Source organism: Mobula hypostoma, chromosome 5 (genome assembly GCF_963921235.1).
Source record: "Mobula hypostoma chromosome 5, sMobHyp1.1, whole genome shotgun sequence".
Taxonomy (NCBI): Eukaryota; Metazoa; Chordata; class Chondrichthyes; order Myliobatiformes; family Myliobatidae; genus Mobula; species Mobula hypostoma.
In genome coordinates, this window is record NC_086101.1 from 102,302,318 (window position 1) to 102,317,039 (window position 14,722).

Sequence of the window (14,722 nt, forward strand, 5' to 3'; positions counted from 1 at the left end):
GCTAAAATTTCATTTGCTTTCCTCACCAACTCTACCTGCAAGTTAACCTTTAGGCTGTTCTGCACAAGGACTTCCAAGTCCCTTTGCATCTCAGATTTTTGGATTTTCTCCCCATTTTTAATATAGTCTGCACATTTATTTCCACTATCAATGTGCATGACTATGCATTCTCCAAGATCGTATTTCATCTGCCACTCTCTTGCCCATTCTCCTAATCTGTCTACGTCCTTCTGCAGCCTACCTGTTTCTTCAACACTACCTGCCTCTCCACCAATCTCTGTATCATTTGCAAACTTGGCAACAAGGTTATCTATTCCATCATCTAAATCAATGATATGCAACTTATAAGCGGTCTCAACACTGACCTCTGCGGAACACCACTAGTCAACGGCAGCCAACCAGAAAAGGATCCTTTTATTCCCTCTCCCTGCCTCCTACCAATCAGCCAATGCTCTAACCATGCCAGTAAATTTCCTGTAATACCATGGGCTCTTAACTTGGTAAGCAGCCTCATATGTGGCACCTTGTGAAAGTCCAAATATACATCTCATTTTTTACGTATTTTAGTGGTCCTCTTTTCAATTGTATATTGCCTTCTTTGCTAAATCGTCTGATAAAACACTGTAGAAAAAAGTGGTTTCACGTGTTTACAGTGTGGTTGGGGCCTGGTACTAAACTGTTTGATCAGATTAACTGCCTGAGAGAAGAAACTTTTAAGATGGCTTGAAGTTTTGTTTTAATAGCCTAATAGTACTTTCCAGAAGGGAGCTTTTGTAAGAGTCATTTGCTGGGTGGGTAGTGACTGCAATGATTTTTCTGCCTGCTTCTTTGCCCTGGATACCATATATACAATTTCCTCAGAGATATTAGACTGTAGCCAATGGTCTTTTTTCTGAGGTATTTGCTGTAGTTTTCATATATTGTGAGATGATGCTGCATCAATCCAGGCAGTATTGGCTGACATGCAGATGCTCACTATAATGGCAGTGGAGAAACGATCAGTATGGTCCTGGAAGGATGGAATTTTTCCAGCTGTCAGAGGTAGTGCATCCTCTGCTGAAGCTTTTTGTTTATGAAGTAGGTGTGGTTCTCTCACATGAGGTCTTGTGAAATAATGATGCCCAGGAACCTGAATTATGAAACTGTGTTGGCTGTAGAGTTGTTGGTAATCAGTGGTTGGAGAGGAGAAACATTTCAGCTGAAGTTGATATGTATCTCCACAGTTCTGAAGGCATTCAGCTCCAATTCATTGTGATTGCATCAAGACACCAGCTTGTTCACTTCCTGGTGATACTTCGTCACCTCTGGTAATTAGTCTAGTGATGTCATCTACAACATTTATCAGTTTAACTGAAGGATCACTGGAGACATAGTTATCAATCTACTGAGGAAAATAGGAGGGGCAGAACACACCCCAATGCTTGTCTAGTCTCACAGAGGTGAGTCATTCGGATTGAGTATGACATCCTTCTAAGGAGTTATTCATTGGAGAGTCCTCAGGTGGCTGCAGAGGCTGAGCAGAGATCCACATATTCTGGTACAGTGTGGACACAAGTAAGTGGTGGCTGTGGTTAATGGTTGGGTGCCCAGTCTCTCCTTTTGCAGCTACCATGCTCCCTGTGGCACAGCGGAGCTCACTCCCATGTAGCACAGAACAGATTTCCTCCAGGTGTAATATCTTCCCAGTTTTGAGATGTAATGTTGAATTTCTTCCGGCTAATTTGATGCTATCTTTGAAGTGTTTCCTTTGTCCACAAGGTACTCACTGACCTTCGTTCAACTGGGAGTAAAGGATCTGTTTGAGCAGTGTGAGTTAGGCATTCAGATGGCATGACCAACATCGGAGTTGGTGTTGTTTTATCATGGTAGACAGGCTATTCCTTTTGGCCTCCTCCAGTGTCAGTACGTCTCTCCTCCCAGCTGATCCTCAAAATTTATTGCAAGGGTCTTCGGTGCTATAGTAAGTGCATACAGTATTGTAGGAAGGATAACTAATCTATAGTCCAAAAGTCTTGCTTTGATCTGTAGGTTGTGACGTTCAAACACTCCTGTTTAATCTTTCACAGATTCCACTAACGCTACACAAGCAGTGGTTGATCTCTGGGTTGGTGTCTGCTTTTTGGGATAGAATGCTGCCAGGGTAGGAAACTCATACTGTGGAAGATTGTGATCCACCTGCAGATAGGACCTGTTACATTAAGTATGTAGAGTTTCTCTCTAAGAGATGATGATATTGAAGGCTGAACTGAAGTCAACAAAGAAAGTCCTATCATATGTACCAGGGGAGCTAAGGCACTGTAGCATGTTGTCCAGTTGAGTTATGGATTTGACAACTGACATGACCAGCCTTCCAAAAGTCTTCATTTTGACTGATGTGAGTATGAACCTTCTTAACCAACACCTTGATTAAATACCCAAATTAGGATCTTCTACCTTACTAACCTTTCTCAGACCATCTCTCTCTCCTGGACTCACTGACCCTGTGTCATACCCACAATTTCCCCAACCCTCAGTACTTAACCCCACCTTCACTTAGGTTCTCCGACAGTCCTCCACCCATCTCCCTCAATCCACTTTCCACAGTACTGAAAGAATGTGGAGAAAAGTAATGCGAGATGAGCAAGTTAGTCTATTTCAACTCGCATTTTGTACAGTAGATCAACTGAGGAACAGAGGTATCTTGCTGTAAATGTCTAAGGATCCCTGAATACAGCAGCAGGTAGATAAGATAGTCATAAATGTATACTGGATACTTGTCTTCATTAACAGAACCATGGAATCCAAGTACAGGAAAGTTATGATACAATTACATAGAAAATTAGTCCAGCTACAGCGGTCTACTCTTCTGCCTCTGTGGCTTAATGTTGATTGGCATGGCATGTTTTAGTATAGAGGAGAGACAGGACAGGACAGGCTTGTTTTCCTTGCAACTGAGAAGGCTGAGGAGAATTTGACTGAGGGCTGGGGTCTGGGTGCAGGTAGATGGGACTAGGTCAGCATAGACCAGTTCAGCTGAAGGGCCTGTTTCTGCACTCTATGACTATATTATGTATCTGTTTGTTTCTTCCTCATATGTTTAGTTAGAGTGCTAACTTGAACAGCTTGTAACACTCTTTTCAAATATAGAAAGCTTTAGGATTCAACCACTCTACTGACTTGAGTTTAACAATCTACACTGTCTCCTCAGTGCAGGACTGATCGATTGCTGTACTATTAGAGCTGCCTTCTTTCTGATGAGAAATTAAACCAATGCCTACTTTCTCACACCAGTTAATATTGCCAAGTATAGTTTCAATGTGCATTGTCACATTGTTTGTCATTGCTGATTCATTCACTTTCTCTCATTTTTAAAAAATGTATTTTGATGATCCTCTTTTCAATTGTACATTACCTTCTTTGCTAAATCATCTTATAAAATGCTGTAGAAAATATCAGCTGAAAAATAACTTTTAAAATAGTTTTGATTTCATAACACAAATCACAATCAAAAATCACACCATTATGTAATTGCACAAATTATTCAGCAGAAAATGTATGCTTTGAATAAAATAGGTTACAATGAAAAATATTTCAGCTTGGTCAAAACTCTTTCATCCTTATTCCACACTGCACCAGCCTGTCCAATCATGTCTCCAACTCACGGAAGCATAGAAAAAACTACAGCACAAAACAGGTCCTTCAGCCCACAATGCTGTGCCACACAAGTATTTACATGTACATGAACTCTTTGGCTTTATATTCCCAATAAGTCAAATTTTAAGTTCTTCTCATGTAGAAATATCTTCACTGGCTCGGCCTCCTTTACTCATAATATCCTCGACTTAATACTGCTTTCATCACACACCAATACTGCACACTTCTAACTCCAACCTCTTGTGTTACCTATTCCCTACTTCAGCTTGCACGCAGTGGCCTCTTTAGGTATGTCCCATACCTCATAAAACACCACTGAGTGTATCTTTGTGGTTTTCTGCTGCTGTAGCTCATCCACTTCAATGTTATGTATTCAGGGATGCTCTTGTGCACACCACAGTTATAACACATGGTTATTTGAGTTACTGTTGCCTTCCTGTCAGCTTAAACCATTCTGGCCATTCTACTCTGACCTCTCTCATTAACAAGGTATTTTTGCACACAGAACTGCCACTCACTGGATGTTTTGTTTTTGTTTCTCTCTGTGAACTCGAGACCTGTGTGCAAATCCCACGAGATTAGCAGTTTCTGAGAAACTGGCACCAACAATCACTGTCAAAGTCACTTAGATTACATTTCTTCCCCATTATAATCTCTGGTCTGAATATCAACTAAACATTTTGAGTATGTCAGCATGATTTTATTTATTGCATTATTGCCATGGGATTGGCTGATTAGATATTTACATTAACAAGGTGTACAGGTGTACCTAATAAAGTGGCCTCTGAGGGTATATCCTGAATCTAGCCTGCATTAAAGGGTGGTGGAGGTAGAATCATCACATTTATAAAGTACCTGGTTGAGCATTGACACAACATAACCTGACAGGCTATGAACTCTGTTGGAAAATGGAATTATTTTTAAAGCCTTGCTGACAAGCATAGAAACAATGGACTGAATGGCCCTATGATTCAATAATATTCAGTGCTGAATCATTGAACATCAGCTAGGATTAAATGTCAACTTCTGTTACAAGACTTTGAATGTTTTGCTAGTATTACCAGATGGATTCTGAAACTCGATTTACCCCAGTGTGGCCTTGCAGCTTACTGTCTCCCTGCACTGTACTTTCTCTGTACTGTTTTATTTTATTCTGCTTTGTTATTGTTTTACCTTTTATTGTGCAAGCTTTACAATGTACTGTGTAATGAGTTGATCTGTAGAGACAAAATGTGTAAAACATTTTCACTGTACCTCAGTACCAATTTACATTGACTATACCCGAGGTATCCTGGCCAATTCACTACTTCTTGTTTACAGCAGCAACAAGTTGCTTATGTGGAAGACATATCATGTAATTTATAGATTGGAAATATGCCATGTCTCCCATCCAGCATACATGTTAATCTTCAAAACATACTAAATTCTTACAGGGCTGGAGAACATAAATGCAGAGTTGATGTTTCTTGTAGCTGGGCCTTTTGATACAGGGATTGCTCTCACAAAATCAGGGATTGAGTACTCAAGACAGAAATGGAGAGAAATCAAAATATTCATTTGCACCCAGATGTGACTTCACCACCTTAAGAGTGCTTCGGAGGTTCAGTCATGCAATGCATCCGAGACTGAGATTGACACCCCTTTTTATGGTAAAGAAATAATTAAAAATGGGTTTAAGGGAGTAAAAGACCAGCAATGGTCTTATAAAACCAGGGAGCATAAGATGATTGGAGGAAACTATAGGGGGATGTCAGAGGTATATGTTGTACAAAGATTCATGGGACCATTGAACACATTGCTGGAGTAATGGTAGAGGCAAGTATGTTAGAGACTCTGCACATGGATGATGAAAAAAATGGAGGGCTATGTGGAAGGGAAGGGTTAGATTGATCTTGGAGTAGGTTAGATTGATCTTGGAGTAGGTTAAAAGATCTGTGCAAAATGGCGGGCTGAAAAGCCTGTACTGTGCTAGTATGTTCTATATTCGATGTTCTAAAACAGTTAAGTAGGCATAAGGGGTCAAATAGCTTATTCCTGCTTCAATTATGTCAGTATTCATTTTTCACATTAGTGTGTACCCGGAATATTTCATCTTGACACTGATGTAATGCTTTGGATGTTACAAGGTATATTTTGGCAGTTTACAAGCAGGTGGAAATCAATGCTGAGAGTAGTAGCCCAGTGAGAGGGGGAAAAAAACTGAAAATAAAAGGATGGCTGAAGGGGAGAACATTGATTACAGAAATAAGGATTATGGAAGCAGTGAGGAAGAGTTGCAAAGGATAGATTATGTTGCCTCTGGTAGTGGAAGGCATGAAAGAGACCACAAGATATAGGAGCAGACTTAGGCCACTCAGCCCATCAAGTCTGCTCTGCCATTCCATAATGGCTGATGTATTCTCCCTCTCAACCTTATTCTCCTGCCTTGAGCCCATAACATTTGACATCCTTACGAATCAAGAAAATATTGACCTCCACTTCAAATATACCCAATGATTTACTCTCTGCAGCCATCTGTGGCAATGAGTTCCATAGATTTACCACTCTCTGGCTAAAGAAATTCCTCCTCATCCCTGTTCTAAAGGGATTTCATTCTATTCTAAGGCTATACCTGTTACACAAGCGTGGCAGTGGACAGACTGAAGTGCAGAACACGGGCACGGGGGCAGAGTCGGGAAGCGTTATTGCCGTAGCGAGCATGGAAGCAGTTTCTAAGAGAGTCTTTACCCGAAGTCTTGGGTTCGGAAAGAATCCAGGAGCAATGCCAGACTTAGAACTGATAGTCTTAAGAACCATGAAACAAGATCACTCACACCAGAGTCAACCAATGAACTGGTAGCTCCTTGTTGCGATCACAGGGTCTTTATCCTGCATTTTCTGATGGAAAGCAGGTGTGTGTAGTTAGTGGAACCTGGAAATGATTGGAATTTAAACAAGGGGATTGAGGCCCAATTCCTGAGGTAAATAGCAAGGTGGTGGGGGAGAATTGCCAGAAGAGACAATGCCAATGCACTCTAGTTCTAGATTCTGCTCCCTCCCCACTATAGGAAACATCCTCTCCAGATCCACTCTGTCTAGGCCTTTTAATATTCAAAAGGTTTCAGTAAGATCCCTCCTCATTCTTCTAAACTCTAGCAAGTACAGGCCCAATGCCACCTAATGCTCCTTGGACAAGATCCGTTCATTCTCGTAAACCTCCTTTGGACCCTCTCTAAATCTAGCACATTCTTTCTTTGATAGGGGCCCAAAACAGCTCCCAATTCTCCAAGTGAAATCTGACTAATGCCTTATAAAGGCATCAGTATTACACCCTTGCTTTCACATTCTAGGGCTGTTCAGAGGAATGGATGTGAGAACACTCGTATATTGCAGAAAGAACCCGAGATGGGATTACTCAAATCAGAATTCTTTTCTAAATGGCAGCTGGGGAAGTGAATGAAAATGGGTGAGGACAGGAATGGAATTAGATGGTGTGATGATAATGGAAAGGGGTTTGATAAGAGCATGCAACATAATCCACACCTGATCTGAATTCTAACTTTGGCAGGTTGAGTCAGAGAAACTATAGATAAATTGGAAGCCTAAAAGGACCCACAATTAAAAATATAACACCATCTCCCTTAACTGTCCCAGGAATACACTGCAGTGCTCAACTGTTATGTAGTAATGCTTGATAGCTCCAGCATTCAGGCTGAACCGTGATGTGCCTCCAGGATTCTGTGTGTCTGTTCACTGTGGCTTCAATAGCCTGGTCCACAGGGATCTGGGGATCTGCCCAAAGGGGTTGTTACTTGACAGCTGCACTGAGAATTGGCCTGCCTTGAAGGCCTCATGCACAAAAGGATTCTTCTCTGGGAGGTTCAACATCTGAGCAAAGTAAGGAGACAGGTACCTGGCATAATTCATCTTATCATAGGCAAAGCACCATGGGATCATGGATCTTTATAGCATGGAGGTGCAACTCCCAGTCCCCCTCACAGAAAGCTACCACCACTGCAATGCTATCACATATTTTCTCGCACTAGGCATGTATACCTTGCCAAAAATCACTATAAGAATTATTGCCCCGAGATGGTACCGGTGGCCCAAATTTGGGGTCCGGGCTCACGAACTAGGTTTGGTGCAAATCGTCTACCATTTGCCTGCTCTAATATTTAATAGATGGTGATGGTGGCATTGACCTCCCACATCATGAAGACCCTGGAGAGACTTGTTCTTGAGCTGCTCCGGCCTATGGTCAGGCCACACTTAGATCCCCTCCAGTTCGCCTACCAGCCCCAACTAGGCATTGAGGATGCCATCGTCTACCTGCTGAACCATGTCTACACCCACTTGGACAAGCCAGTGAGCACTGTGAGGGTCATGTTTTTTGAATTCTCCAGTGTGTTCAACACCATCCGCCCTGCTCTGCTGAGGGAGAAGCTGACAGCGATGCAGTTGGATGCTTTCCTGGTGTCATGGATTCTTGATTACCTGACTGGCAGACCACAGTACGTGTGCTTGCAACACTGTGTGTCCGACAGAGTGATCAGCAGCACTGGGGCTCCATAGGGGACTGTCTTGTCTCACTTTCTCTTCACCATTTACACCTCAGACCTCAACTACTGCACAGAGTCTTGTCATCTTCAGAAGTTTTCTGATGACTCTACCATTGTTGGATGCATCAGTAAGGGAGATGAGGCCGAGTACAGGGCTACGGTAGGAAACTTTGTCACGTGGTGTGAGCAGAATTATCTGCAGCTTAATGTGAAAAAGACTAAGGAGCTGGTGGTAGACCTGAGGAGAGCTAATGTACCGGTGACCCCTATTTCCATCCAGGGGGTCAGTGTGGACATGGTGGAGGTTTACAAATACCTGGGGATACGAATTGACAATAAACTGGACTGGTCAAAGAACACTGAGGCTGTCCACAAGAAGGGTCAGAGCCATCTCTATTTCCTGAGGAGACTGAGGTCCTTTAACATCTGTCAGACGATGCTGAGGATGTTCTACAAGTCTGTGGTGGCCAGTGCGATCATATTTCCCGTTGTGTGCTGGGGCAGCAGGCTGAGGGTAGCAGACACTAACAGAATCAACAAACTCATTCGTAAGGCCAGTGATGTTGTGGGGATGGAACTGGACTCTCTGACGGTGGTGCCTGAAAAGAGGATGCTGTCTAAGTTGCATGCTATCTTGGTCAATGTCTCCCATCCACTACATAATGGACTGGTTGGGCACAGGAGTACATTCAGCCAGAGACTCATTCCACCGAGATGCAACACTGAGCGTCATAGGAAGTCCTCCCTTGGAGGGTCAGACACCCTGAGCCAATGGGCTGGTCCTGGACTTATTTCCTGGCATAATTTACATATTACTACTTAATTATTTATTGTTTTATTACTATTTATTTATGGTGCACCTATTTCCCTCCGGATCAATAAAGTATGACTATGACTAATAAGACCATCACTGAGCTATTATTCCATTCACCACATTTTTGATGACTTCTTTACCAACTAAACAGCTGCCAATCTCAAGATTGTGTTAAGAACAGAATCTGGGTGAGGAAGCCAAGCCTACCGTCACACAAGATGCATCTGTCATCTCCTGTTAAACCAGCCTGAACTGCCTACTTTTGGCTAATGGAATGAAGCTTAGAGGCAAGGACATATTGACAAAGCTGGAGAGGATGACATCAGTTTAGTACATATTAAGCTGGAGGAGTCACAGGTATTGATCTGGTGATACAATGGTATGACCGTGACATTTGGGCTGTTGTTAGAGACACAGTGAATTTGACAAGTGCAATATTGCATCAGGATGCAACAAGCTGAAGCACAAAATGCCCCAAAATGTGGTAAAAGTGCATGTTTGAGAAGGGTAACAATGCCTTTGCAGGGAGCAAGAATGAAGCCATGGAGAACAGTGTTAAGGCACCTGGATCAGGCATGAAAGAAAATAAACTTGAAGGTGTTAGCTGCCTGTGCAAGTACTAAGTGCCAGAAGCAAACTAGTTGATATAATTAAGGTCTAAGCTTAAAAGCCACAGGTAATATCAGTCCACTTCATCCTGTAGGTGAAGGGGAGAAGGGGAATGCGGTAGTAGCTGCATGTGTTTTAACATGTCTGGTTCACATCCACACTATCTTTTGCCAAACAACATTGAAAAACACTGGGCAACACCACAGACTGTGGTACAGAATACTGTATTTCAGTAACCATTTGCCTATCAAGTCTTATTATTGCTGCTTAGTTTTTTTGTTTTATTGTAGCTGCCTATTAATAATGGAGAGATTTTGAACAGTATTTTCCCCTTTACAGATAAAAAGGATGATAGTTTGCATTCTTTTTTTCCTGACACATTTCAATTCCCCTCCCGACCCACCAGATATTCACACATATGTGAATATATATCTACTAAGATATATATATCACACATATCTACTAAGGTTAACTTCAAATTTTGGAAGCAAGTTTTTTTTTAAACTCGACTTTCAGTGTCCTGGTTATTCAATGACAATTGTTGAAGATTATTGAAGTCAAGCTAAAAATAATCCCAGTCTGATTGCTCAATATACAGTCGTGATATGGATTAAAGTAACTAGGTTAGAAGAAGGTGATGCATTTGAAAGGACGATTTAAACATTAACACAAAACTACCTATATTTAAAGTCATCTGGCTAGTGTCTGTAAGATCTAGCTCAAAGTGGCTGGTTAGCTGTTTGCATTCTTTACATTGGCTGCTAACTACCTTCCGAGTCCCCCGAAGCAACTCCGAGATGGAGTATTAACTGCTACAACTACTTCAACCTCTCGTCCTGTTTCTGATGCAAGATCTGGAGTTTCATTACCAGAGACAGTGTCTTGAGAATTAGTCACTTGTACATATTAACTCGGGAGACAATTTGAACAGTTATACGATTTGCTCAATAAAAACTTACGGAATCTGTAATTATTCTTGTAGCATCATCATACACACATTATAGCAAACTAAATGGCAAAATACATTATATACACACCAGACGCCAATTACACGTTAAGATGCTAGGACTGGGTATCTAATAGGTACAATAATGCATCTCCTTAATTAGCATTACTATTGTTTTCTATATTTAAAAAAAAACCTCAACCACCATTCTGCATTGCGACTAGGATAATTGTAGGAATTTTGCCTGCTCCTCCTAAGATTTTTTTGTTGGAAAGCAAGAGGCGCATCCCTTCTATCGATTTGTTGGAATTCACTTTCACACTGCTCTCCTTCCTATATTTTGAAAAATATCCTGAAATCGCGTACTTACGGGAGTGAGCAGTTGACCAGAAGCCCCACAGACTGACGACGGAGAGGGAAAAGGCGAGGAAGTGGCTGCCGCTACTGTATGATTCCATTTCCCCCCCGAAATGAAATGTCTGAAAGAGTAGCTGGCTCAGTACGGCTGCTCCGTCGCTCCGCTCTTGACCATGCTAGAGCACATTCTGCCTTGTGTGGCTCTGATTCTCTCTGCCTTCCTCCTCCCTCTATTAAAGCCAGCTGTTCCTTCACTCACGCTGCCTTGCAGACAACACGTTTCCCTGCGCCAACTATTTAGTACAGGAAATCGGAATATTGAGGAAAAGTCGAACGTCCCACTTTCACTCAGAAGAGTGAGCTGCTCCGAAGTCGGTACGAAAGGGGCGACCCGCTAACTAGTGGGCTGGTACCACGGGGCAGGCTGTATCTGTTCCTTGTATATTATAGGAGACTGTATGAGAGTCAGCCAATCTGCTATCCCAACACCAGTTTTGAGGATGAACTAGTGAGTGTACATATCTAAATCCACGATGTGACTTTCCGTAACCCAGTATCGTTTCCAAACCATCCCGTGAAAAATCAAAATATGAGCGCGGTCACTGAGTATGAAAGACTGCTTCTTCCACTGGACTTTTTAATGCGACCCTTTAAATGTGAGTTTCTTCTAGCCCTTGTCTGTAGGAAATGCAAATGTCACTTTTTTTAAAATCAAAAAGATCTCGAGGTGTGATTAGAATAATCTATGCAACTTTACTGCCTTTGATTAGAGCACAATGCTCGTTTAGTCTACTTTTAGGAATTGCTTCTCTGATCAACGTTTTCTAAATGTACTCTTAAAACTTTGTTAGTTCCCTGCAACCCATTACAGGAGCTAATGCAACGGTGTAGCAAATTCATTTACCAGAGTGTAGTTAGCAACAATGTGTATAATTAGATCACTGAAAGTTTAGGGAAGGTCGTTCTTAAAGATTTCAATAACTCGTGCAATTGGATTAAAATTTAAAAATATATTTTAAAGCTTTCTTCTTATGTTTTAATAAAAATAAAACATTGCACTGACATATTTACTGATTCCCGATTCTACCACTCGCTATTGTTAGGTTAAGGCCGTTGTTAGATTAAACTTCACATGCCAGTCCATGTTGAGGGGTTTGAGGGTTTCCGTTTCGAGGACTGTGTATCAAAAATGCCGTTTGAATGCGTCTGTAATCTGTATCTGTCTCTGTCTCTGTCTCTGTCTCTCACGTCACCGCTCTCACACCAAACTGCTGGCAACCGATATCCGTCTCTAAAGATGTTGCCTTGAATTGAGAATTTAACTGGCTGTTAACTGGATATTAATATTCAGAGTAGCACGTCGTACTGGCTATTAATTCCTTCCCATGCACCACCAAAAGCAAATTAACTGTGTGTGCACTGGATTTTTCTTTGTGAGATCATACCATGCACAGCGGGTCAATAGTCCAGTTTATTACAGATATGCATATATGCAGCATCAACAGCACGTCAGTAGCATTCATTTAAGAAACAGAATCCATTATTTTTGCAAGAAGGACCACAGTTAAAGTGAAAGAAAATAAAGTAATACAGTACACACGAAATACTGGAGGAACTCAGCAATCAGGCAAAATCTATGGAGGGCAATAAACAGTCAACACTTTGGGCCAGACAAGATGCAAAAACTAGCCATGAGAATTATGGTGCCCATTTCACTGCATCATGGTCATAGTGGTATAGTGATAAGGGTTGTACCCATTATTCCAAGCATCAAATGGTTGAAGGAGAGCAGCTATTCTTGAACCTCTTGGTGCGGTATGTCAGGTTTCTGCAGTTTTGCATAACAAGAAGAACACTTTCTAACAATGGTACATTATACTGCTTCTTGAATGTAGATAAACTCAGTAGCCAGTTTATGAGGTACCTCCTGTATCTAATAAAGTGGCCATTGATTGTATGTTTGTAGTCTTCCGCTGCTGTAGCCCATCCACTTTAAGGTCTGACATGTCCATTCAGAGATGCTCTTCAGCACACCACTGTTGTAACATGAGCTACTGTGCCTTTCTGTCAGCTTGAAACAATCTGGTCACTCTCGTCTGACCACTCGCATTAACAAAGCATTTTCACCCACTGCTCATTGGATGTATTTTGTTTTTTTGCTCCATTCTGTGTAAACTCTAAAGGCTGTCTGAAAATTCCAAGAGATCAGCAGATGCTGAGATATTCAAACCACCCTGTCTGGTACCAACAATCATTCCACCATCAAAGTGACGAAGATCACATTTCTTCCCCATTCTGATGTTTGAACTGAACCTCTTGACCATGTCTGCATACTCTTATGCACTGAGATGATGCCAAATGATTGGCTGATTAGATATTTGTAGTAGTGGGCAGGTATAGAGGTGTACCTAATAAAGTGGCCACTGAGTGTGTTACAACCACAAGACTTAGCATCATACAACATTGAATATCAGCCACATAAATAGATCAGCAGTGAAAGATGAAAAAATGCTTGATAAAGAACCTGAGGTGAAGGGGTTAAAAGTGGGAAAAGAGAGAGAGAGGCAATGTTGAGGTAATTCATATTAGGTGAAGCTGATAAAATAACAAAGTTATAGTGGAGTAGGAGAACATTATGCATGTATGAACTATATAATCAAGACTGCATAAAATAAATCAGCTTGATCATTTGTACTAAACCTTTGAAATTGACTTCAGAGAAACTGACCTTTGACAATGCAGAGTAGCACCTGTTATGTATGTTACACAGGTGAACAGGATCAATATTCTACCACCTGCTCTCTACTACTAACATGGTTGTAGTGTTCCCCTTTCAGCCAATCACCCAGTTGGTCCCTGGTATTTGGAAGAAATCGCCTGCAAGAGCTTCTCAGAGAAGGAGTGGTCAGTTATCACTGTAAATCTGATATTGGTCTGTTCCATTTTCTGTTTGTTTACTTTATACCAGAGAGAGAAAGAAACAATTAACTTCATCTCACCAGGGAGTGGGTAGCATTACATTCAATACAGGTGTCCCCCGCTTTTCGAGCGTTTGTATTTTCTATGTTTCTATGCTTGCTTTACGAAACCACACTGTTACGAAAGACCTACTTTAGTACCCTGCTTTTGCTTTCAAAGTTGTTTTCACTGTTACGAAAAAAAAGCAGTGCACGATAAGAAAATCAGCGCGCGATAAAAGGCAGCGCGCGCCCCGAGCAGCCGCTCTCCCCCGGATTCGGAACTGCAATCTCGCCGGCATTGCTTAAACACGTGCCTGTGAGCAGTTGTTTGCCGGATGAGTTCTAAGGTGTCGGAAAAGCCTAAAAGAGCTCGTAAGGGTGTTACACTTCGCGTAATACTAGACATAATTAAGCGTTTTGATCGTGGTGAACGAAGTAAGGACAACTTGAGTTTGGCTTGTGGAAGCTGACGAAGATAATGTTGAAGACGTTTTGGCATCCCATGACCAAGAACTGATAGATGAAGAGCTGATGCAATTGGAAGAGGAAAGGATAACAATCGAAACCGAATGCAGTAGCGAAAGTGAGGCAACTACGTGAGATTTTTGCTGCAATGATAAAGTACGACTTTAATTTTGAAAGGGTACATAGGTTTAGGGGATATTTGCAAGATGGTTGAGTCCTTACAAAGAACTGTAAGACAGAAAAATGCGTGAGGCTCAGCAGCCAAGCAAGCCTTCCACATCAGCCGCAGCATTTATTTATTTATTTATGGTGCATCTGTAACGAAAACAAATTTCCCCGGGGATCAATAAAGTATGACTATGACTAGACGACGAACCTCGACCTTCGACATAGGAGAAGA

At 41.7% G+C, this 14,722-nt stretch overlaps 1 protein-coding gene across 1 annotated transcript in view; it reads right to left on the reverse strand.

Annotated features, from left to right (window-relative positions):
* The window catches only part of LOC134346871 (contactin-associated protein-like 5), a 1,673,098-nt gene extending 1,662,072 nt beyond the window's left edge, over positions 1-11,026 (reverse strand). Inside the window, exon 1 of the mRNA XM_063048676.1 lies at positions 10,911-11,026. Within this exon, the coding sequence (XP_062904746.1) occupies positions 10,911-10,998 (88 nt within the window). The 5' untranslated portion in view covers positions 10,999-11,026. The remainder of the gene's footprint in view (positions 1-10,910) is intronic.
* Positions 11,027-14,722: the final 3,696 nt, after the last annotated feature.